General features: G+C 40.9%; 3 protein-coding genes across 6 annotated transcripts; 1 reads left to right on the top strand and 2 right to left on the bottom strand.

Annotated features, from left to right (window-relative positions):
* Window positions 1-7,393: 7,393 nt before the first annotated feature.
* LOC115740707 (ras-related protein RHN1-like) lies at window positions 7,394-11,793 on the top strand. 4 transcript variants are annotated; one of them, XM_048277773.1, is made up of 8 exons: window positions 7,394-7,574; window positions 8,148-8,225; window positions 8,300-8,467; window positions 8,869-8,917; window positions 9,604-9,677; window positions 10,667-10,760; window positions 11,176-11,288; window positions 11,578-11,793. In XM_048277773.1, the coding sequence occupies exons 1-7, from the start codon at window positions 7,536-7,538 to the stop codon at window positions 11,268-11,270; spliced, it is 597 nt and encodes a 198-aa protein (XP_048133730.1). In that variant the 5' UTR covers window positions 7,394-7,535; the 3' UTR covers window positions 11,271-11,288; window positions 11,578-11,793. The 4 variants fall into 4 exon arrangements, with proteins under 4 accessions (XP_048133730.1, XP_048133728.1, XP_048133729.1 ...); XM_048277771.1 differs by having other exon boundaries at window positions 9,601-9,677; XM_048277772.1 differs by having other exon boundaries at window positions 9,601-9,677; window positions 11,575-11,793.
* A 7,077-nt stretch (window positions 11,794-18,870) lies between these two features.
* On the bottom strand, window positions 18,871-20,425 carry LOC115740631. The gene is made up of 2 exons (XM_048277302.1): window positions 20,084-20,425; window positions 18,871-20,051 (listed from the first exon to the last, which is right to left on the bottom strand). Exon 2 carries the CDS (start codon window positions 19,996-19,998, stop codon window positions 19,219-19,221), a length of 780 nt encoding a protein of 259 aa, XP_048133259.1. The 5' UTR covers window positions 19,999-20,051; window positions 20,084-20,425; the 3' UTR covers window positions 18,871-19,218.
* Window positions 20,426-20,537: 112 nt separating this feature from the next.
* LOC115740629 lies at window positions 20,538-24,834 on the bottom strand. Its single transcript, XM_030674153.2, has 6 exons — window positions 24,684-24,834; window positions 24,400-24,532; window positions 23,825-23,928; window positions 22,808-22,952; window positions 22,585-22,725; window positions 20,538-22,468 (listed from the first exon to the last, which is right to left on the bottom strand). Exons 1-6 carry the CDS (start codon window positions 24,722-24,724, stop codon window positions 20,954-20,956), a joined length of 2,079 nt encoding a protein of 692 aa, XP_030530013.1. The 5' UTR covers window positions 24,725-24,834; the 3' UTR covers window positions 20,538-20,953.
* Between the last annotated feature and the right edge of the window lie 5 nt (window positions 24,835-24,839).

Below are 24,839 nucleotides of genomic sequence, written 5' to 3'. Positions count from 1 at the left end.
AACCACTGACTGCTGCATCGAAAGATTTCAGATAGGGCGGAATTTCAGCTGGAAACAAATGGGTCCCACTTAACCTCGCCAGTGAAAAGTACAAAAAAAAAAGTCATAAACATTTTACATTGACATCAATTTAGTCTTAAACCTTTTATTGGTACCTATTTAGTCCTAAATTTTTTATATTTATATCAATTGAATCCATTCAACCAATTTTTTCTGAAATTCCACGACGTGGACGCCGGTTGTCCCACGTAGCATAGCCGGCGCTGATGTGTATATTTTCAAATATTTTTATATTTTTATTTTTTATCTTACTTTTTTTTTTTATTGACGAGGGCCACGACGCCCTTGCTAGGGACCGGCAGGAGCCGGCAAGGGTCAGCCAACGACCCTCACCAACCCTCAATAAAAAAAAAGTGTGCGAAAAAGAAAAAGAAAAAAAATATCAAAAAAATTTATTGCAAATATAAAATTACACTAAATTTTTTGTAAAATATTCACGTTAGTACCGGTCGTGCCACGTAGAACATCCGACGTCCACGTTAGCGATTTTCGGCTAAAATTGGTTAAATCGACTCAATTGACATAAATGCAAGAGGCTCAAAACTAAATTAGCACCAATAAAAGATTTAAGACTTAATTGACATAAATATAATAAATTTATGACTTTTTTTTTTACACTTTTTCAAAGTTCGCCTTCGTCCGATCTGATCGCGTCTAGCCAATCGCGACCACGTGATCGAGTCAAAGTAAGTGGTCGAAGCCCAATTTTTGGCTTTGGTTTTTCCACATAAAGGGCACTGCTTTCTTGGGTAATCATATAAAGGTCATAAGCGGATGGTTGCTGAGCCGACATCCATGCAATTTCAACCGTGCCACGTGAATCGAAGAAAATAGAGAAGACACACCGGTTGTTGTCGTTCTATCCAGGTTTGAGTCCGATTGGAATCGAAGTACCCGAAGAAGGAACTGAACTCGGGTTTAGGGATTGCGATTGCGAGAGAATCCATCACCCCATCTAGGGAGATCAAACCTCTGCGAGTTTACAATCCACGGCATCCAAATTGAAAAGCATGGAGTACGAACCAATCAAGATGATGTAGCGCAGGCGTAAAGCCGGTTCATGCAAGGCCTCGTGTGAAAAATTAACCCTTATACAAAATCATCCGCGACGGGGAATCGACCTCGTGTGGGATGGGACTCGATCTTTAAAGTGTTAAAACTAAGTAAGGAACTTTCAGTCAAAGCGAAAATTGAGATGCGTTTGATTAAAGTAGTTTTTTTGAGCGAGAATCGCTTCCCCGACGAATGGACGCCCTTAGTTGAAAAGCCAAAAGAAGCAGCAGACTTCGCCCCTGTGCTCACAGGACAGGAGGAGATTGACAAATCAAAAGCACTTTATGCCAAAGCTTTACTTTGCCCCCACCGTCTCTCTCTCCTTCGTTCGCTTCCTTCTGCCGCTACATCATTCCGCAACCGCACATATTCTTACCTTTTCCATACCCTTTACTTCACACCCCACCTCCATATAAGAACAGATATTTGTTCGCTCGCGCATCAGCTAAAGGTTTTGCATCATCGATATGTGCTGCCCGAACGTTCCGGATTTCGCCCTCGGGGACCCGACTCGGCGCTCGAGATGGCGGGTTTCGCCGGCTACAGGCATTGGTTCGACGGTCGATGCAGATGCTCTGACCAGGGAGGCGGCGCGCGAGGCCAACAACCGGGGCGGCGCCGTGAAGCGGTGCGTGTGCTCGCCCACGAGCCACGCGGGGTCTTTCCGGTGCAGGCTCCATATTGCGGAGTATGAGTGGAAAAGAAAGTGTGCGCACTGATTACATGTACGTCTCGTCGTGAATAGAGAATATTGAAAGACAACGATGTGTAGGGGGCATTGAAGGTGAAGAGGTAGGTGGTCATCAATATCATCATCTTGCTTTATCTTTGTCAACTCAATGATGAATGTTGCGAGGTAAGGAGTCTCGATCTAGTCTAGTCCATTCGTTTTTTTTTTTTTTTTTTTGACCTTTTCTTTTCCAATTTACTTTTATATATATTAGAGCCATAGGAAAAGGAATGGTTGTTCTTATCTAGTACATCTTATCTAAATTCCTAGTTTATTAGCCCAAAAGAGGTCACCTCATTTTAACCGCTATGGTCCCAGCAGAGGTGAGTAAGTCTGTTGGTCAACAGGGCTGGTAACCCGAGGAATCGATTGGGTGAATAAAAAAGTTTTTATATAAAATGGATCTTTTAAGAAGAACTAATTCTTCTTCCAATAATTCTATATACGAGTTTTCTCAAACTGAAGATCCTTTGCATAGATAAGAAATAACCATTGAAGATTTCAATAAATCCATAAAAAATTGGAAAATTCTAAAGGTTAAATATGACCAAATCTACGTAGAATCAAAGTTTCGTAAGATCTTCAAATCAAATGATTACATAATTACGACGGAAGAATTAGACATCCCTCTCTCTTCTTCGTATTCTTTGATACATCTTTTTTTTTTTGGGGTAAGGAGATTCCTATTCTTTGATACATCTTTTGAATAAAGAATCTTTAAAAAAACATATCAGAAGTATAATTATCTTCATTTTGGAATGGTTCAAATAGGGATTAAGCCACTCCTCAAGGAAGGTTTGAATACTTTACTTCTTGTTTTAAGAGATGCAAGACTCTTGAGATATGAAGATTCTATACTCGTAGAAACGAGTCTCTCCAATGGTCCCATTCATTTTGATTGTTACCCAAATTTGTTCTATATCTTTTAAAGACGAGAATATTCTCAAATCTCTTGTCTTACAAATCAAAACTCATAACTATAGTGTAGCTGAGGGATCAATACCTCTCTCTCATCTACAAAGTTCATTACAAGGCCATGTCCTCTGCTTTTGATATCCATACTTTGAATAATGCTCCTAAAGGAAAAACCCTCCTTTTACAAACTGATATTTTGAGATCTAATGCCATAATTCCAAAATCCATTAGTTGGAATGATGCGGTTATTCCAGAACAATGGGAAATAGAAAATCCAATCCCTAAATTGTTGTTCAAAATAATGATCCAACCAATATCATCCAACATCCAGAGGGAAGGGTAACCATCCAATTCTCTTGCCAATCTTTTGATATCAAGTCAAGGCCATCCTTCGGCGCCTCTTCTTCGCGAAGATTTGTGGATCTTCATCCAAATCTACCTCCTGTCATTATTTTGCCAATAAGCGGTCAAGGTAGTATCAATATGCCCGCACAGAGACCTCCTAGTCCGAGTGCTCCACCTTTGAATTTGAGTGGCATCGAAACCGGTTCAGGAATTTCTAGACCTGTTTACCATCAAAGACATAATCCAGGATCTCCCGAACCCACTCAATCCCAAATGGAAGATGATGGTTCAGAATGCAATGTGACGTATCGAGAATGCTTTGTTTTGGAAAAAGATTTTGTACCCGATCAGATTTTTCTAAACAAAGAATTCAATTCCATAGAAAATACTGATTTTGTAATTGGTTTTTTGATAAATTCAAAACTCAAACCAAAAAGATCAAAGAAAAATATTATGAATTCCTTGACCAAATTGGAGCTCATATGTTTTTCTTCGATTGGTTTGAAGAATGTTTTCTCAAACATAAAGATGTATTTGTTTTAGATGAACGATATAAGTGGCAATTAGATGATGGCCAAGTCATTGAATCTAATCATCCACCTCTTCGAAAGATAAAAATTGCTCATCGAAATTGTGAAATTCTAGCTTCTCCTTTCAAGATCCCATCTGAAACTGAAGACTAAGGAATCCAGAAAATTTTGGAGCAAAATAACTTCACCGATCAACATATCCATACCATAGGAGTCCAGCTAGATAGGATCGATTCATCCATTAGTGGTGCTTCTACTTCTATATCTCCAATCCAGCCTACTCCACCCATTTTGAATACTTTGCAAACTCCTCCATTTAAACCTTTTGAAATGCCAAGAAAGTTTAGTAAAGAATTTACTAAAGCTTTACAAGAAAAAAGGGAAAAAATTAAACAAGAGAAAAAACCCGAAAGACCTTTAATATTAGATACCCCTAGGGTCGATAAACCATCTACCTAGGAAAGCTAACTTCATGTTTTGGATAAAGAAGAAACTCATGAATTAAATAGGATAATTTGGAAAGAGCCTCAGAAATTGTATTACTCGAGAGCTACTCCTCCCTACATCATTTCCGAAGAAAGCTTCCAAAGAGTCCAAAACAAATACTCTGCAGATGCCATCTACGAATGGAATATAGATGGAACTTCCGAACAAAACCTCATAAAGGTTCTCAATCAAATGGCCATGTTGGCTACCACTTACAAAACTCTTCCGGATACTACCGATCGACAAATAGCATTCATGATAATTGCCGGGTTTTCTGGTCAATTAAAAGGATGGTGGGATAATTATCTCACAAATGAACAAAGACACCAAATCCTCAATGCGGTTAAGGTCGATGACAATGGCCAAACTATAATTGATGATTATGGTCAAATGGTCCAAGACGCTGTTAGTACTCTTATATATTCCATATCCCAACATTTCATAGGTGATCCTTTCATAATCAAAGATCAAAATCAAGACCTCCTTTCCAATATGAAATGCCGTTCCTTGGGTGAATTCGGGGAATACAAAGATATTTTCCTTCAGTGAGTCCTTTTCGGACCAGATTGCCATCAACTATTCTGGAAAGAGAAATTCCTTGCAGGATTACCTACCCTAATGGGAAATCAAGTTCGAGATAAGATAAGAGAGCAATATGGAGAACAGATTCCATTTGATCTACTTACTTATGGAGAACTTGTTGCATATGTGTATGAGACAGGAATCAAATTGTGCAACAACATTAAGCTGCAGAAGCAGATTAAGAAAGAAAAGTCACTTAACAATAAAGGATTGGGTCATTATATATTTATATAAGTGCTGGCGATTGGTCTTCATGAGTCAAAATTCTAGCCATGAACTCATATAAGCTGATCCGGGATTGTGAATGCCAAGAGACAAGCATAAAAAAAAGACCTAATCTTATTGTATTAGTACTGATTCAATTATAAACCTTTTAATTGTGTCAATTTAGTCATAAATATTTTGCATTTGTACCAATTAAGTCCATCCAGTCAATTTTGACCCGAAATTACCGACATGTACCCCGATCGTCTCATGTGGCACGGCCGGTCTTGACATGAATTTTTATTTATTTATTTTGTTAATGATTTTCTTGGTTTTATTATTTTCTTTGCTCTTTTTTTTTATATTAAGGGCTGGCGACCCTCGCCAACACAAGGTGAGGGTGTCGCGACCCTCGCCGGCTACGGGCGAGGGCCGCAATGCCGTTGCTTAGAGCTACGTGAGACCATGACGCCCAAATCCGGCAACACATGCGACCCTTGCCCAGTGTTGACAAGGGTCCCTAGGCCTCGCCTTTGATCGGCAGTGGTCGGTCGACGACCCTTGCTGACCTTCAGTAAAAATAAATAAAGAAAAAAAATAAACATAAAAATTATTTTTAAAAAAGTCCACATTAACGTCACCTATGCCATGCAAGATGGCCGACTTCCACGTTAGTCAACGATTTTCAGCCAAAAATTAATCAAATGGACTCAATTGGTGCAATTACAAAATGTTTAAGACTAATTTGGTATAATTAAAAGGTTTAAGATTGAATTGACACCGATATAATAAGTTTAGAATTTCTCGACACTTCACCCGAAATCGGAACTAGTTCCTCTGCCGTCACTCGTCACGTTCGATTTGCGTTTGTTTTTCTTGCGACGTATCGTGGACGATCAGTGTAAAACTTTTCATCCACGCGGATGGAGAGAGAGACTCTTCAAGGTGGGATTAAGCATGATCCTAGGATCAGGCCCAGCCTGATTGGTCCGAACCTAGCCGAAGATGAATTTTTTTTAAATGAAGGGAATGCGCGGACAAGAAGTTAGGCATGCGGAGAGGTTGGTCAAACTCGTCCAGCGGTCAATCGCGGTCTCCATAAGTTCACCATTTCAGGAAATACTCAAACAAAAGATTAAGTGGTTAGCTTCGTAAGGAATTAAGATCAAACTCAAAAACAAAAACAAAAACAAAAACCAAAAACCAAGACACAAGGTCACACTCACGATGTCGAATGTGAATGTCGCTCGAACGGGGTCGATGTGCACTAATAATGAAGGTGAGGGAGGACCATTTTCTCTGAAAAATCCTTTTTTTTTTTAGTCCATACTCAGAATAATCTTTAGAGTAGATTTTGACTTAAGTAAGATTACGAAGGAGCCAACTTAGTCTTAAAACATGAGAAAATTTGTCTAGACGTTGTCAGCCCAAGCAAGGGCAACCTCTCCCGAGGCCAGCGAGGAAGGCCCTCGCCTAAGGCCGGCAGAGGGAAGAAGGGAAGGAAAAATAAATAAATAAAAAGTAAAGGAAAACAAAAATTAGTCAAACGAACTCAATTGGCAAAACGCGAACATATTTAGGATTAAATTGATAAAATTAAAAAGTTTAGGACTGAATTGACAAAATTGCAATATGTTTAGGACTTTTTGGACAATTTTCCTTTGAAAACACACCCCGAACCATATCTTCACCGGCCGATGAGCACATGCGTTTCACGCAAGACTTTTGACCTAAATAGTATCATATGTAGTTTACATCTCTGGCGAGTACAACATAGCCCGAACCAGTCTTTTTACTAACATCACACGAGGTTGACAAAAGTAAAAGGGATAATAGCACAAATAGTTCTTGAATTTTTGTCCAATAAATAACGTAGTGGATTTATTTAATGTGGTCCATAAACTTTTGATTAATATTCAATATAGTCCTTAAATTATATAAAAATATCCAACGTTATCTTTTCATTAATTGAATCTCGAGACGACATTTAATATTTTTATATACTTTAGAAATTAAGTTAAATATATATTAAAAGTTTAAATATCACGTGACACAAATTAAAAGATCAAGACGGAATTGCATAATTAGCCGAAGTTAAAGGACACTTTCCATCATTTTTTTCAAAATAAAGCTACGCGTCTTCCCAGAAATACCATTCAACAAGAAGAAAACAAAAAAAAGGGCCAATAGGAGCATCAGCCCGACACAACCCAAACTTACCAGTCCACCGCAAACTACCATTCCTGCGCTGCGATCGAACGCTATTGCCACTCCATCTTCAGGTTCTTATCCCCAGAGATCGTCGCTCTTCCCCGCGTAAGCTTTGCGTGGATTTAGCAATCTTCGGGCGTGACTCATCGCTAATGCCGCATTAGCTTCTTCGTTATCTCCATTGTCGGTCTACATCTCTCACGGCTTTCCATTTTTCCTTTGTCGTTCAAAAAAGCAAGGGAGAGGAACCCTTTTTCGGTTTCTTCACGGACTCTTGATCGCCCTTCGTTTTCAATTCAATCTGGAAGTCTTCGCTTTCTGGAGTTCTCCATTAAGGGTTTTCAGTTCGTGCCTGAGCGGGTGTGCCTGGGACTGGGAGTGAGATTAAAGAGAGAGAGATTGGATCGAGGGAGAGAGGGATGGCCCGAGCAGGGAACAAGAACATACAAGCCAAGCTGGTGGGTATGTCTTTCCCTTTTCTTGTTTTCGTCTATGTTATGTGTCGATGATTCTGTCGAAGTCTGAATTTAGGAGGTGGAATTTTAGTGTGCTGCTACTGTATGTTGCATAGGGTTTGATGTGCCGCATGCTTTTCGATAGAACTCCCATAATATTTGCGATCTGTGATGATGTTGAGCCTGTCGAATGATTCTTAATTAAGCTCGAGCTGCCGCATATTCCTGCATGGTGGATTGCTTGGATAGGAAGCCAATTCTCGGAGTACAAGCACCATCGCTAAAAATTTGCCAACAGTATCCAAAAAAGGAACGTGCTTGCTAGCGATTTGTTGTTGGAAGTTGGTGTTTAGTAGGTTGCAGCCTTTCATATTAGCAATGTTGAGTTGCTACTTCCCATCTGGAATTTCGCCTGGTAAAGAAAGATGGCTCTGAGAAGGGCTTACTTGAATCTGTTTCTCATACATACAATGAACTCCTTGCAGGAAATAAGCTTCGACTGCTGCTTATTTATTGACAATGCGGAAAATAGGAAGAAAGTTGTGGATTAATGACGATACATAACTCTTGTCTTAGGTACTTCTCGGGGACATGGGAGCTGGAAAAACGAGTCTGGTACTGAGATTTGTCAAAGGCCAATTCCATGAGTACCAGGTACATTACATCTGTTCCACCATGCTTCCAAAAAAATTCACTGCATTGCAGCCTCTGACTGGAGTGAGTTGCAGGAATCCACTATCGGCGCAGCCTTCTTTACTCAGGTCTTGTCACTGAACGAAGCGACCGTGAAGTTTGATATATGGGATACTGCTGGGCAGGAAAGATATCACAGCTTGGCTCCAATGTACTATCGAGGTGCTGCTGCGGCTGTCGTTGTCTATGACCTTACTAGCATGGTATTAATGTCTAAGTTTGATACAACGTTTTTATTTGTGCTTTGTATGTTTGTTTATAGGGATAGAAGCAGGGTTCTATCATTTAGTTTTTAGATGAATTAGCTTAGGTCTTGCTTTGATATTGTTGAATGCCATGTAATTACGTGATCTTCTTAGAGGTAGTTGTTTTCTGGTGAAGAAAACTTGCTATAGAATAATGGTGATGGAAAATATAAGTGAACTTTGGGCAAGTCCTGTATTGAACATAATAGTCCTTAGGAGAGCTCATATATTTGCTTCAATGAAGTACCTCAGATGGAAAGGCTTGTTGTAGAACTTATCCTCCCCTGAGACCTTTTCGTTTACTGGTTGGTAGCAAGAGATCATCTTAACCAATTCAAGTTCTTTTTCCATGGCTTCAGGACTCATTTCAACGGGCCAAAAAATGGGTTCAAGAATTGCAGAGACAAGGTAACATTCAAATTATTTGAGCTATTTGAGCTCTTGGTATTGTCTTTTGTTCAATAATTGGAGAGCAGGTTGGTGCTTGTATATAGGGTCAAAATAGTAGACATTCTGAAGCATAGGATTCTCTAAGCTGAGGTTAAAACGTCATTGGATTTTTTTTCTTATGTCGAAGTAGTTATGCCTTCGATTTCTGTTTTCCTTTTCCAAGATTCGGCGGGCTTCATTCATTTTGATATTTACTCTATACCATGCATCTTCCGTTTTACTATGCTTTGAAGTTAAGTCCATCAAACGGTTGCATCTGTACTTTTCATCCTTTAATGCCTATGCATGAGGAGCACATTTTATTTATAGTAAATAGTACTTTAACGAGGTGTCTTAGACAATGTGTGTCGGGATTTCGTTCATTCATTTCCTTTCGATCGACGAGATTTTCCTATTTCAGATTAATGGTGAAGTTTCAAACAAGTTCAACATATAATTTCATTAATCTGTAGATTTTATGTGTTCTGTTTTTATTAGCGCTATATCATGCCAACCATACGGCAGATATTGCAACTCAACCTAAACAAAATCAGTGAGAACTAAGACCTTAAATTTATTCTCTATCTCGGGGAATGTGTTTCAGTAGTTTTTACAAATTGTACTGCGGTGTTATGTGAATAATCTTGGTTCTGATATGACAACAGGGAATCCCAAGTTAATAATGTTCCTGGTGGCAAACAAGGCAGACCTGAATGAGAAGAGGCAAGTGCATAATGAGGTATGTGGAATATGCAACCATCTTTTGCCATAGACCTTTTCTGATAAGGAAACAGAGTGAATGAACATCAGGATTCTTGACACTTGCTCTTTTTTTTCGTTGGCACCCAACATATTATGACACTACTCTTCTTTCGTTTGCTTTTTCCTGGCAGTGAAGGCTGCCTTCATTTTCACCTAGAGGATGACATATTTATCCCTACTGTAGTTGTCTAAATGTGTCTTGCGCATTTACCTTAGATAAGAGAAGATAAGATTATCTCTCTTACTTTTGAATCCCACTATTGGCAGTGGCAAGTATCAGTTTTCGTGATGTAAGAAGCCAATCACTTCCTTCCAGTATGCCTGCAATAAAAACTGATCAAAACATATTCTATAGCTGATGCTCATGGAGATTTTGACTCCCATCAACAACTATGACATTCATAAAAATTGTGGAGGGGCAGAATTTCTATGTTCCACACTGTCCTTTTTAGTCCTTTTTCAGTCCTTTTTCCCTATACATTTTTATATATTTTATTTTTATATAATTATTTCTTTTCCTCCAATCGGTCTTGCTTTTATTTTATTTATTTTTGGGTTTATCGACCGCCGACCCCAACTAGTTTTGGATAAAGGTGATGTTGATGTTGATGTTGATTAGCACCTTCAGCTTAAATCAAAAGGAACCTCCCTAGGGCTCTCAATCCTCAGTGGCTGTGTATAGACTTTCACAGTTCCTTGGCTTTATCACAGTATCATATCTCAGCCCACCATACAGACTTTTCAGCCTTGCTTACCTCCACTGTGCTTTGACCAAAAAAAGCTTCTACTCTTATTCTGGAGTTTTCTGTGTTCCTCTTCAAAATACAATTATGAGCTGCATGTGACTTTACCATTGACATGGATGTAACTGCAATCTACTTTCCTGATGTCATGCATGCATATATGCATGGCAATATCTTATTTCTCTCTATTCCAATGATTACTCAAATGATATATCTATTTCAGGAAGGCGAGCAATATGCTAAGGAAAATGGTTTGTCTTTTCTTGAAACATCAGCAAAGACTGCACAGAATGTCAATGAGCTTTTCTATGAGATAGGTAATTTCATGGCTTTAAATGTAATTTTTTCAGTTTGACAAGGCAGATGTTTTATTTTGGCTGGCTGAGCTTACTGCTCGTGTGAAACTGGATATATTTGTCAATTAGGCTGGCCTGTTTATCAAGTGGATAGAGATTGAAAACCTCAAATGTCTTTCAGCTAGTTTTTCTGCATTCCTATATTCCCTGATAGAACCGAAAGCTGGAAGTTTAGATATAAGCAATTTGGAGCTGCTCAAAACTTTTCCCCTCCTTTTTTCCCTCGAGTGTTGAATTTGCCCAAAAGTATTGCATTTAAGATAACTGTGCTCCAGATGTAGCTCTATTTTGGTGGGTTGCATGGTCTGACTGATTTATCTCTTGAGGATCTTAGCCCCAATAAGCTTCAATTTATTGTGCAAATGACTTTGTGCAGCAAAGAGAGTTGCAAAAGCTACTCCTTCACGACCGACTGGAATGAAGCTGCAGAGACAAGAAAGTCGAAGAAGCTTATTTTGTTGCTCGGTGTGATTCCAGCGCTTGGTCTTTGTAAGTACTTACCTCCATGGTTCTTTTACTGAGAAGATGGGTTAGTTGAAGTTCGTACGCAATACCTATTGATGAAAAGTTACTCATAAGTCGGTGGGGTTCGAAAGTGAACTATCATAGCATATCATTTGTTCTGTTTGGAGATTTAGACAGCCATACATATTGTTTGTTAGCTTCGGCGTTCTCGCCATAGTAAATATCTTGAATCTTCCATACATCCTATATGCACCATTTTTTTGCTGAAATCGGACTTATCCTGTGCATAACTCTTGCTTTTGTCTTTGGTAAGGAAATCGCTGAGAATGGCTGTGGTGCACTTACCTCTTGCGGTCGTCGATGTTGAAGATGGAACCTCATTCAGACTCTGGCTCGTGAATACTCTTCATATGTACACAGTATTTCACTGAACAAAACCTTTCTCTTACAACTTCAATTGTATCACATTCTCCTTCATGTGGAAATGGTTATGGAAACTCATAAGCAATGACAAATGTTGCTCTGAAAATGATCATTGTCATTAACCTTTTTCCGGCATTTTTAAGCTTCTTGTTGTATGGTGGATCCCTGTTGCTTTACACTGATTTGGGGGAAGGAGTGAAAAAGCCGTGGAAAAGTTACTTATCTCGTATACTGGTACCAGTACCAATTTTTTATATAAAACATGTATAAGAGGAAAAGTGTGTCGAAAATCCTAAAATTTGTCACGAAAATGTAATCAAGTCCTAAAACTTAAGAAAGTGCAATTGAGTCTTGGAATTTCAAAAAGTACAATCAGGTCTTAAAACTTTCAAAATTTGAAAGTTCTAAGACTTAATTGTACTTTCGTGATAGTTTTAAAATTTGATTGTACTTTCTTGACAAGATTTAGGATTTGATTTCTCTTTTTGAAAGTTTTTGGATTCAATTGCATTTTCATGATAAGTTTTAAGATTTTTGATGCATTTATTCCCGTGTATTATGCAAATTTTCATACACAAAATTATAAGTCAAATGGGTAATTTTTTTTTTTTTTTTTGGTATGAATGAGAGAATAGCAATTGCTACACGTCAAATAGGTAAGTTATTAATCATGTGTGAATTCTTATTTCTCTACATTTCACTTGGAGAAATTACTAAAAGCCAATACTTTCAACCTTACTTTTATATATGGATAATTACCATCCAGAGGGAGAACTAAACAGCATCATTACTTTTTTTCTTTCTAATGAAAAGTTACTAATGCATAAGAATATGTATACATACTTACATTTTTTTCAAGTCAAAAAACAACGATGAATAAGCTATGAAGTACAGGTACTTCGACCACAAAAAAAAAAGTACAATTACGTTTTTTTCTACGTGAGAAAAACTTATTAATACATAAAAAGAACGAGCTGCGAATTACTTTTCATCGTGAAGGGTTTTTACTGCACTTATTAGCAATAACCCATCTAATTTAATGCACGAATTTAATCCACATAAGAATTAAACTTCTAGGTATAATCTAGCAAATCAATGACCAACTTGGGCCCGTGAAGGCAACCACTTAATTCAATGTAAGGCTCTTACTTCTGAGACAATAGATGTTGTTTTACTATTGACATGAGAAACAGCCAACGACCTCGGTCAAATCACAGAGTCAACTTCTTTTTGTCGTATCGTATTTTTCTTTTTTGGATGTTTAAACTTCATATTTCTTACCACAATATGCGAAAAGAGCTCCGTTCGAAGCACGAGCGAATCCATTTTGAATTGGTAAATCTCAAATCTATGAATACCCTCATAATTTAAAGATCAAGCAAAACCTCGAGCCTTACTCTGATTGATCGGCCCCGAAGATGAACTATATTTGCGCTTGGTGGTATGGTAAAACCGACCGGAATTACATCATTTTATTTCATGAATTCCCGATAATTTTCTTGTGCACGAGAGGGGAAAAGAAGATGAATTTCTTTTGCAGACAATCATGCACCCAGAAGCAAATGGAATACCGGAAACATGAGGCTTGGTCTGAAAGACTGTATTCAGAAAATAATTGGTACAGGCTCATTGAACATTTGCAAGTGTCATTGCCAACATTAGTCAAATAAAACCAAATGGATACCAAAAGATCAGGCAGGGGTCGATGCAGGGGAGCAGTTGGAATCCAAAGAGAGGAATCGATCATTATCGCAGGGGGACAAACAAGTTATATTTCTCGGCTTCAGTGCGTTGGAACCAACAAAGCCATGACAAACAGTAATTCCAACACAGGCCAACGCATACGAGACCGAGACAAAAGTAAAGTAAAAGCACTGTCTCTGCTAATTTATAAAGAGAGACATCAGCAAAAGGAAAAAAAAAAGCAGCAAGTAATCACAAAAGGGCCAAAACAGGACAGTTTCAGCCAGTACAAGGGTGGCCTAGGTGGGCGTGCCCAATGTGCATGCATTGCCTGCAAAGAAAGAAAGCCGCGAAAGCTTACCCTCCATTGATCATCACTTGGTGATGCACATAACACCCAACTCCAAAAAGCTGTAGAATAAACCAAATTTTCCAGCATATTTCTACTTTTTTTTTTTTTGGTTTGTTTTTGGGGGGGTGGGGGTTAATGCACTAGACTAAGTAAACTACCATGAAGGAGAAGTAGATGGGGCTCCTGTGGATGAGAATGAGAGGCCGCTGTTGCTATGTGCATGAGAATCGATCCCCAATGTGCGCAGAGACCCTGCATCTCTCAATGGAACAGAGCAGGTCTGAGCGGGGATTTTCTTCACCGGGGTAGAGTGGAGGAGCGTTGAGACTTTGTCGAGATGATGGTTCTGCCTCTTCCGTGTCCTTGTCATCGTCACCGGAAGAAGCCCCGGCCTCTAACCTCGACCGGCGACGAGTCAGGGGATTCCCCGCATGGAGTGTTTGCTATTCGATTCGGGCGGTTCACGTCATTGTGGTAGATCGGGTTCGATATGTACACCAAATTTTCGGATGCATTCCCGTCGTTGTAACTTATTCGCACAGGAAAGTGCTCAGCACGCTGCGCCCTGCCGTTGACAACCGTGTTTATGGATAACTAAACGGCAGGTCCACTAGGGAGAAAAGTGAGTTGGCCTATTGCAAACGCTAGTGCCCTATGACAAGTACTTTGCATGCACAATCCAATGTGTGAAAAGGACAATCATTGTCTTTGTATTATGATGCACGTATTGTTGGAATTGACGAATACTTTAGAGATCTTTGTTTCTCATACGAGACACACCCACGTGAGCTTAGGAAAACCGAAATATAAACCAACGACATGTGACCCATGCACACGGAATGACGGGGGTCCCGCTGCCCTTGTTCTGATTCCGTTTAGGATATAACTCATCACGTGTAAGTTGTGTTAGAAAAGTTTCATATTGAAAAATTAGTGTGATGTAAAGCAATTAATATATCCTAATTGATAATTCAATGGTTTAAGATTTTGAGTGAATGAGGACCAACCGGATATGTTGATGGGCTCGGACTTGAACTGCCTCCTAGCACGCTTCCAATATTTTGTGGCGATGCAGGGAAAGAATCTCTGCACCCGAGGACAACGTCGTGCCGAGCCCAAGCTGTGTCGGGCTGAAATGGAGGGGCTGTTGTTTGTTCACGAGGGAGGAAGCGGAACTATTTTCGGGTCTTCATTGTACTCAGGCCTTCCGACTAGTTGTGGACAAGAATTAATGACCGTGACAGCTTTTACAGGATACGTACTACCTTGGGGTCAGACGTTAACGTGGAATGGCAGCCCCGCTGGCCATTACGCAAGAGTCGGCGAGTCCCGCTACCTTGGGGTTAGACATTTAGTGTGGTACGGTTGACGTTGACGTGGAATGACAGCCCCGTTGGCCACTACACAAGGGTCGGTGATTCCCACTAGCCCCTAAGCAAGGGCCGTGAAGCCCTCGCTAGATCCAGAGAGGACCATGACCTTTACCCACAGCCGGCAAGGGTTGTCGACCCAGTTAAAAAAAAATGAAAAGAAACAAAAATCAATAATTTTTTTTATTTTTTAAAATTTTCAAAATGGTCCACATCAACACCGACCGCGTCACGTAAGACGGTTGATGTTGATTGGATAGCCATTTCGGTGATTTCTAGTCAAAATTAGCTGAAATGCCTACATTCGTAAATCGTGAAAAAAATTATGACTAAATTGGTCTTGTAAAAAGGTTTATGATTAACTTTGCAAATCGTCAAAATGTTTAGATCTAAATTAGTACATATGAAAGTTTTAAAAATGATTTGCGGCTTAAGAAGTTACTAGTCTCATATAACTGGTGTTGATTATAGGTATATAACGAGAAAGGTTCGTGTTCATAACAAAACTTGCTACACGTCAAATGGATAACTTACTAATCATGTATGAATTCTTGTTTCCCATCTTTACTTGGAGAAAGCACTAATAACTATTTTGTTCAATCTTACTTTTGTACGTGGATAATTACTATCTACGCGGAGAAATAAACACACGCCATCTTTACTTTCTTTCTAATGAAAAGTTGCCAATGCATATAAGAATATTACTAGTCTCTGTTAGATACTCGCACTCATCTTATTACTCTTCTTCTACACAGAGAAAAATTGTGACTTCAATCTAAAAATATAAAAAACATACTTTTTCAAAATTTCAAAAAATTATAATAGATTATAGGAAAATTTTCAAACAAGGGCATGAAGTGCTCTTATTTTCTCAAAATGATTTGAGAAAATGACAGTATGACAATATAACAAAGCAATCTCAACCGCAAGGGCAATAGGATACCTGGAGTGCCAATATTTGTGTGCGGTGTTCATTTTGGTACCAATATTTTATTTGGATCCTTTAAGTTCCAAATTGGAGAAAAAACGACCACTTAAGTGTCAATTTCGGCAAAAAATAATCACTTAAGTGCCAATTTCGGTCAAACATTACACGTGGCATTTTTTGTTAACTTTTTAATATTATGTGGAATTTTTTTTTTTAAAAAAAAGAGTTAGTCAACTTGGCGTTCATATGGCAAATTTTTTTAAAAAAATTCAGTTCACGTGGATGCCCCATGGAATTATTTTTGTAATAATAATAATAATAATAATAAAGGAAAATTGCTAGGTTGCAACGGCGAGGGCTCCACACCACCCCCGCCCACCAATGTCGACAATGGATGGGGGATGGCTAGCGACCCCCGTAGGCTGCAGGCGAGGCTTTGCCAGGTCGGCGAGGCCTCACATAGCCACGGCGAGGCCGCACCTTGCGGAACCGGGCGAGGTGTAGCCTCATCCGGATCTACGACGGTGACACCTTGCCAATCGTGGCGCGGCCTTGCCGGCTATTCGGCAACCCCTATCGGCCATCACCCACCCTTGTCGGCAATGGCCGATGATGGTGGGCAAGAACGACGAGGGCTTCAAAGCCCTCACCGCTACAACAAAGTTTTTTTTTTTTTTAAATTAGCTTATGTTTTAGTTTTTTAATTTTTTTTAACTTTTGGCTTTTTTGTTATTGCTAACTTGGATACTCCGACGAGCCACGTAGATGCCATGTCGATTTTCCGCGAAACTCACTTGGAGTTGACACTGAAATAATTATTTTTCAAAAAAAATTAGCACTTAAGTGATCCAAAAAAAATATTGGCACTAAGGTGAGCGTCGTATACAAATATTGACACTTCATGTGTCCTTTTGCCCAACTACAAGTGTTATAAATGGCAAAAAATATATATAGCAATCATGACGAGACCCACATCTGATTTTATACCCGACATTCTACCGTTATCTTGTCACCTTGTCATGTTAACGGGATCCTTTCTCAAATAACGGTCTGAATTGGCCAAATCATCTTAGAGAAGGACTTTTGGCCGGCTGTGAGCATGTGACTATTCCGGCCATCGAAGAATGAGTATTTTAATCAAAAAATTATAGGTATATATATTTTAATTTTTCTGATTGTTTTACTTTTTTTTTTCCTTTTTTTTTATTTCTTCCTTTTTCCTACCCCGACTATTGCCATGCCTTGTCGATGGCTAGTTAGGTTGTCGGCTCCAATGAGAGTAGCCCTCACCCTCGCCCTCACCAGCCTAGGGGAAGCGGCCCTCACCCGAGTCCAACGGCCTCCACCGGCCATCAATGAGGCTCGGCGATGACCAGTGGAGGGAAAAGAAAAAAGGAAAAGGAAAAAGAAACTAAAAGAAAAGAAAGAAAGGAAGAAAGAAAGATCGAAAAAAAATAACTCAAAAAAGTAAAGGATGAAAATGTCATTCGACCGGCGAGATCAAGCTCTTTAGGCTCTTTTTTGTAATTTTCTCTAAATTGTACGTCAAATCGTTGGTACTAGGTATGTCTAGGAATTTTCTTATGATTTTTTTTTTCTAATTAAGCTGCCTCTTCTTATAATGGCAACAAAAAGAGCGCTATTCTCATGTTTTAAGGACGAGAAATGGACTACAAAATCCCTTTTAGAGAGGTAAACCTCGAATCCGTAAAAACCCATTTAACTTGATGATCAAACGGGGACTCGAGGCTAAACCTAAACGATTGGCCCCGAGCGAGTATAGGGCTATTCGTATTTTTGTTATCTTGGAAAATCGATTGACGAAACTATCATTCCCTTTTACAAATTCATGATAAACTTCCGTTTACATAACGAAAAAATGTTCGTGTTCGGGTATGATCACTTATCTCGTTTGAACATCCACATTCAAATTAGCATATCACCTTTATTTCTTGTAAGTAAATTTGCAAGTGTTTATCCCAACAAGAAAATTCTAAATAAGGACATGAAATGCCATTATTTTTTCAAATAAACACTTCAAAGTGAATCCTTTTTTTCAAGTAAAGCTGTTAAGCGGTCATGAAAGTTTCAAATAAGGACCTGACGCAGGCCAGTCAAGGGTTTTTCCATCCAAAGATGATTTTAATTCTAAATTATTTTGTCATTTCTTATTTCTTATTTCTTTTCTTTTCTTTGTCGTGGCCAACGAGGGATCGGCGACCCTCGCCGGCCATGGGCAAGGGTCGAGTTTTCTAGGGCGGCCTCGCCCAACCCCTCTGTGCATGCCCACCGACGAAAAGAAATGAAAAGAAAAGAAAATAGAGAAGAAAAAGGAAAAACGGATAAGAAATCAAATAAAAGAAATACGAAAATTTCCTTTGACCAACTTGAAGATCCAGCCTTTTTTAGATCGGCATAACTATTTTAGGCCTTTATTTGAAACAAGATCCTACTTCAGATCCTTATTCCTAGTTTTGAATTTTCCCTTTCCAACGTTACTCGAGTAAAGAATGGATACCAACAAAGATCACCGTCGATGCAGGGGAGCAGTTGGAATCCAAAGAGGGGACCCGATTGTCATCGCAAGGGACAAAAGCCTCGCGGGTGGGCAAGTTCCATTTCTCGGCTCCAGTGCGTCGGAACCAACAAAGCCATGAAAAACAGCGAGACGATCCCTTCTTTTTCTAGCCCAAGTTCGTTCTTTTTTTTAACTCCATCGCAGTTCCACGTGCCAACTTTCGTAAATCCCAACACGGGGCCAACAAGCAATGGACAAGAAAGCCTGCTTCGTGCTTCCTACCTCTGCTAAGATACGAAGCTGGACGACGTACCACCAGCTTTCCAAAAACACCCACACATAACAGACCAGAACCAAAGTAGAGTCAAAGCACTGCCTCTGCTAATTTATGGAAGAGATATCTTACAAAGGAAAAGAGAAGGAGGAGCAAGCAATCACTACAAGGGGAAAAAGAAGTAAAAAAAAAAAACAGAACAGTTTCAGTCAGTACAAGCGTGGCTTTAGGTGGGCGAGCCCAATGTGCATGCCTGCAAAGATACCAAAGTAGCGAAAAACCACCCTCCATTGATCATCACTTGCTCCCGCACATGACACACAACTCCAAAAAGTTGCAGAACCGAGCAGATTTTCTAGCATATTTCTACATTGTTTTTGCAGAAAATGCAGTAAACCAAACTAAACTACCATGAAGGAGAAGTAGATGGGGTTCCTGTGGATGAGAATGAGAGGCCGTTGTTGCTGTGTGTATGAGAATCGCTCCCTGATGTGCACAGAGACCCTGCATCTCCCAATGGAACAGAGCAGGCCTGAGCGGGAAGTTTCTTCATTGGGGTCAGTGGAGGAGTGACGGGACTCTGTCGAGATGATGGTTCTGCCTCTTCCGAGTCCTCGTCATCGTCACCGGAGGAAGGCCCGGCCTCTAACCTCGACGGCGACGAGTCGGGAGTCTCAAATGGAGTGCTCACTGGTCGATTCTGGTGGTTCATGTTATTGTCGTAGATGGGGTTCGATATGTACACCAAATGTTCCGATGCATTCCCGTGGTTGTAACTTCCTCGCACGGGAAAGTCCTCGACATGCTGCGTCAGGCTAACGGAGGCGAAACTCGGAGAAGAACCTGTGGCGAGACCGATTTGGCGGGGACTCAGCTTCGGCTCTGTTCGGCTTAAGTCGCGGGTAACTGCGGGGAACAGGAGGCTCCGGGGGGCGTCGAGGACGCCATGCGCGTAGAAGCTGCTGAGAAGAGAAGCGCGTGGCAGAGGATAGGAAGAGGGGCTAGCGGCGGGAGGGGCGGGGGCCAGGGCGTCGGAGGTGGCGGCGGTTTTCTGGAGCCTGCGCCGGCGAAGCAGAAGGGAGCAGTAGAGCTCGGCTAGAAGAACCAGGACAAGGCCCAACACGATGGCGAGGCTTCCTGCCATTACCAGTGTAGCTCCCATAATTACCTGCGTCGTCCCCTTCATTTCTCTCTCTCTCTCTCTTCTCCAAGAGTATGTGTGCTAGTGTAGAGAAGAGTGGCTTGGATGCTATTTGGAGAGAGAGAGAGAGATTTTATGGAGGGTATAGTGGGATAAGGAGTTGATTTTGGCGGGAAAGTGGCTCTGGGTCCTTGAAGGGGAAAAGAGGATTTGGGGAAGCGAACCTTGCATGGCGTTGGACCTGACCTCTGGAATGTTTAGGCACTTCACTCTAGAGGCTCCTGGTTTCTGACGCTGCTTCTCGCTGGGGGGTTCTCTGACAACGCGGTGTTACTTGGGCACGCTCTTCGTCTCAACAAGTCAAGACATCATAATAAAATGCAGCAGAAAAAGACTAGCAGGCCTTGTACGACAGACACACAAATAACCACAATAACATGAGCATCGCAACTGATACTCCACTTCAGCACGACCTGGCCGTGCTATATCCTCCGTTGCTAAAAACGACAAAGAAGAACAAACAAATGAATGCTAGACTACTGAACTCGCTTTGTGAGGGTGAGACTCCGGTACAGTTGCAACACTGGCACAATCAACTCTACGTCGATCCTGTATATATCAATCAGCAGAACATAGTCCCATATCATGAGATCCTACGGAAACGCTACCACAGCATCATTTTCCCTCAACACTCGGGTTCGTGGAATAACTGAAAGGTAGGTCACTAAGGAGAAAAGTGAGTTCGCCTCTTGCAAATCCAAATGCTTTAAGATTTAAGTACAATCCAATGTGTTAAAAGAATCTCGTGGAGGCACTTTGCTCGATGGTACTCGGCGTGTAAACTTGCTGATGATATCTTTGTGCAGTGGTAGAACACACTGGGTGGCGATGTAGGCAGCGAGTCTTCGCACCCCGGGACAGTGTCCAGCTAGAGAGTATCATTCTGCTGACGTAACCAAGGACAGTGTGTCATAGTAGAGAGTATGCCTATGGATCTGCTTTAACTTCCTCTTAAGGCTGCAAGTCGAGCTGCCAAATCATCATAATCTGGCAAGTTCGGGTGCACGTGCCGAGCCGGGTTGGGTCTGTCAGGCTGAAATGAAGTGGCACGAGCAAAAACCTTGGCTGGCTCTGATGGGGCTGTTCTTTGTTCACGCGGGAGGGACACTGATCGTGGAGGAAGTGAAACAATTTCCGAATCCTCATCGTACTTAGGCCTGTTACTATCAACTGGGGATCCACCAATATCAGTTCCCGAACCATGGGCATGACGGCTTCTACTCTTTCTTCTCACTTTTCCAGGTTCATGGGCAGAAGGTTTCTTACTGTAGTGCATCAACAGCTTGTCAATGATCCTTTCCTCCTCATCTTTCTGGTCACATTCATCATCAAACAGTATCTGCAGGCCACGTCTTGAATCATCTTTTCTCCTACTCCTCGATGGTCTTCTTCCAGTATGAGCATCCTCGTAATTAATCTCGTCATGAGCAGATCGTGATTTTGAATGTTTCCTCCTAACGGATTTTGGTTTTGGGATGGGATAACCAGGCATGTTATCTTGGTCAGGGAACAGTTTATTATCACCATGACTTGTCACTCTTGCAGGCCCAACGTCCTTTCGCCGATCATCAGGACAATCTAAACGGACTTTCTGAAAAAATGGACCAGGAATTTCGGTTTTAGGTGTCGAAGGAACTTTCGAGCCTTCAAAAATAGACTCCGAGTTGGATCCATACTTGCCATCCTTCGGAGGTTTACCATTTGGCTTAACATAAGGAGGTGGCAGGGGACTTTTGCAGTAGGGCCTTTCTATTTCTTCTCCCTTGGCCTTTCTCAATGAGTTAGCAGCATGGTCTTCATTGCCATTATTGTCATTCACAGATGGGGCACCCTTAACATCAGTCTTTATGTAGGTTCCGGCAGAATTAGGCAGTGTGCCTTGATTCCAGTGGAGTGAAACATCCCTGTGCTCCCTTTCTAGAACAGTTCTCTCCCTTCTGTTGTGGTGCTTCAATCCACCATCAGTGTCTTTATATCCTCTTTCATGAGATGAAGCGCCGGATTTCATTGGTTCTCGGCTACTATCCTCCTCAATTTTGTAAGAGCCGTGACCAACCCTTCCTCGTGGAGTACCATTACTGTCCTTATGCCGTCTTCCATGAGATGAAGCAACGGATTTAACTTGTTTCAAGCTAGTACCCTCCTCAGTTTCATAAGAGGCTAGACCAGGCCTTCCTTGTTGGGTAACATGATCATCTTTCCTCGAGATAACAACGTCCTTGGACTCATTCCACTTGTTGCTGGTTGATTCAAGCTTTGGTTGAGGATTGAGGCCATTTCTTCTAAAGCCATTGGCTTCCATATTATTGCGGGATCTCTGCCCTTCATCCACTTCTTCAAAACTTTGCTTTGGGGGGAAATTCAGCTTCTCTCCTTTTAAAGGTATATACTTGGCATTCGTTAATTTAGAATAATCAGTAGCATGGGAAAGAAGTCCGTGATCTTTAGGTTGTTCCTGCAAGAAGCACAAATAGAGTCAGGATATGAATAGATGCATTTAGAGAATATCTCATAGCTTTTCATGTAAGCATAATCTAACACTCGAATACAACAAAATGCTCAAGAGCTTACCTGGACAGTCAAAGAGGTTCTGGACATTTGTTGTTGAAAAGCCCTTGAATCCCACCTTATTGAAAACTCTGATGCTATGTCTTGCATTAGCTTAACTTTCTTTTCCAGTGTAGAAGGGTTTCCAGATAATTTATTGGAAAACTGAGAGTATTTCAGGTAATTAGTGACATTGTAAAGCTGCACATTAATAGCTTAGCAAGCATCACCTGAGTTTAGGGAGTACCTCTTGATTTATGAAACAGTCCAAGGAATTTTCGTATCTCTTTTGGAAAATGTTCCTAAGGTCACGCAACTCTGGCAAATCAGAAATTCTTGCAGCAGCAAACATCAGCGAGGATACAGCTTCTCGACATTCCTCTGGGCATTCACTGAAAAGAACAATGCATTAAATGATTACTTATCTTACCTTAAAATGCTTCAGTCTAGTGTAGAACATTAAGAACTGTATTTGGTCAGAAGAGTAAGAAGTAAAACACTAAAGCTCAAGCGGAGATTATAATCCGGTACTTCACGACAAAGCATTTAACTGGCAACAATAAGGTTTTTATTGTCGCTATCCCAGTGGTAAGATTTGACATCACGGAAATCGTCGCCCTTTTTGTCTTGTGCTTATCAGATATTTTACTTTCTAGAGTTTCAGTTGATAGAAGAATGCTTTTTCTCAACAATGATGTTCGAAAGCTAGGAAGAAATATAGAGAGGAGAAAGAAATCTTTCACGGCCAAACACCACCAGTAACTGCAATGCAATACCTGGAAAAAAAGAAATGCCAAGTTCATATACCACGTACTTCTTAAAGGTATGGGCGTTCATCAGAATGCTTGCTTCAGAAAGAGCAACAGCATCTGGGCAGACGCATCAGCAAATTGCCACATAGCAACAGCAGAGTTGCTCGTTAGCATCCCTAACTGGTGTCATTTTCACTTGCATGTTCCGTGAGACCGAGCAACTTAATTATTGCAATCCATGTTCCAAGTGACATGGTTGCAGAGGATTAAGAAACCACTATGAGGATTTAGGGACCAAGATTATTTATGGAATGTGCTGGAAAATGGCGATTTAAAGTTCTCCAGACTCTCTACTTTATATGTCCTCCCAATTGAAAAGACCCGCATCTCTATTCCACGGGGAGAGCAAGGATAGTCGGGTTAATGAGCTATGGACTGCAATTCTTCTTAAAAAGATGGAAGTATTTGCATCAATTATTCGCTAACGATATCCTTGGAGCTGAAGGCCATACCTCTGTTTTTGGATTGTTGACATGTGCTTCAACAAGAACTCACAACAAAGCTCGACAAAATCATAGCATGATGAGAGTGTCAATTCAACCAGAAGTCCTTCGGCCTGTTCCAGAATTTACCACAGAAGATTACTTGCTTAAGGACCACGCACAATATATAGTTGGAGCTACCGAATATACCCATGTTAGGCACAATAGCAAAAGCCATCAGACATTTTCCACTCGAGAGCTATGGCAAAATCAAGCGTTGTCCATTTCAAATTCTCTTATTTCTACCTATGAATGCAACCGCATTTCTTGCAATTTTTGCAACTCAAAATAACTGAACATGATGATAGCGATTCGATTTTTTCCCCTCCCGTTCCATTTGTAAAAGCAAAGAAGATTCAAAAAAAGATTCAAATGTCCAAAAAGTCCGCAAAAATCGCCATCTCCTCGCAGCATTCACGCCGTCCTTTTTTTCTTTTACCGGCGACTACCATATCATCAACAAAAGAGAAACGAAGCTACTCCAAACCATACCCCCCAAAAGGACCGAGATCACAGCATCGAGAGCAATGTACGAGTCAAATTACCCGTCCGTAAGCGTTGATATCGAGGCCATTAACGAGGAGATCGGCCATATCCTTCTTCAGGAACTTCTGTGTCGCCTGCCTCTTCCTCCGTATGACATAGATCCTCGACTGCGTCATCTTAATCAACGATTTACTGGCAAAACAAGCACCAGAAAAATCACGGCCCCGAACACCGAAACGAACAACGCGACCAGGACGCTCCGAACAACAGTAGCTCCCACGCGCAAACCAAACCGAAAAAAGAAAAAAGCACGCGCAGAGAAGGAAGAGATCTGAGAGCTAACCACTTGGAGGCAAAGCCGCGACCGAGCAAGCCGTCCAGCATCGTTCCGACTCTCCTCGGCGAGCGATGATCGCTCGCTCGCTCGCTCGCTCGGGGCGACTCGGGCAACAGCGACTCAGTAATGCATCGTGCTTCGGGGGAGATCGAGTTCGGCCAC

The sequence above is a fragment of the Rhodamnia argentea genome, chromosome 4, assembly GCF_020921035.1.
Source record: "Rhodamnia argentea isolate NSW1041297 chromosome 4, ASM2092103v1, whole genome shotgun sequence".
Lineage (NCBI taxonomy): Eukaryota > Viridiplantae > Streptophyta > Magnoliopsida > Myrtales > Myrtaceae > Rhodamnia > Rhodamnia argentea.
This window is presented reverse-complemented; position numbering and strand designations above follow the sequence as displayed.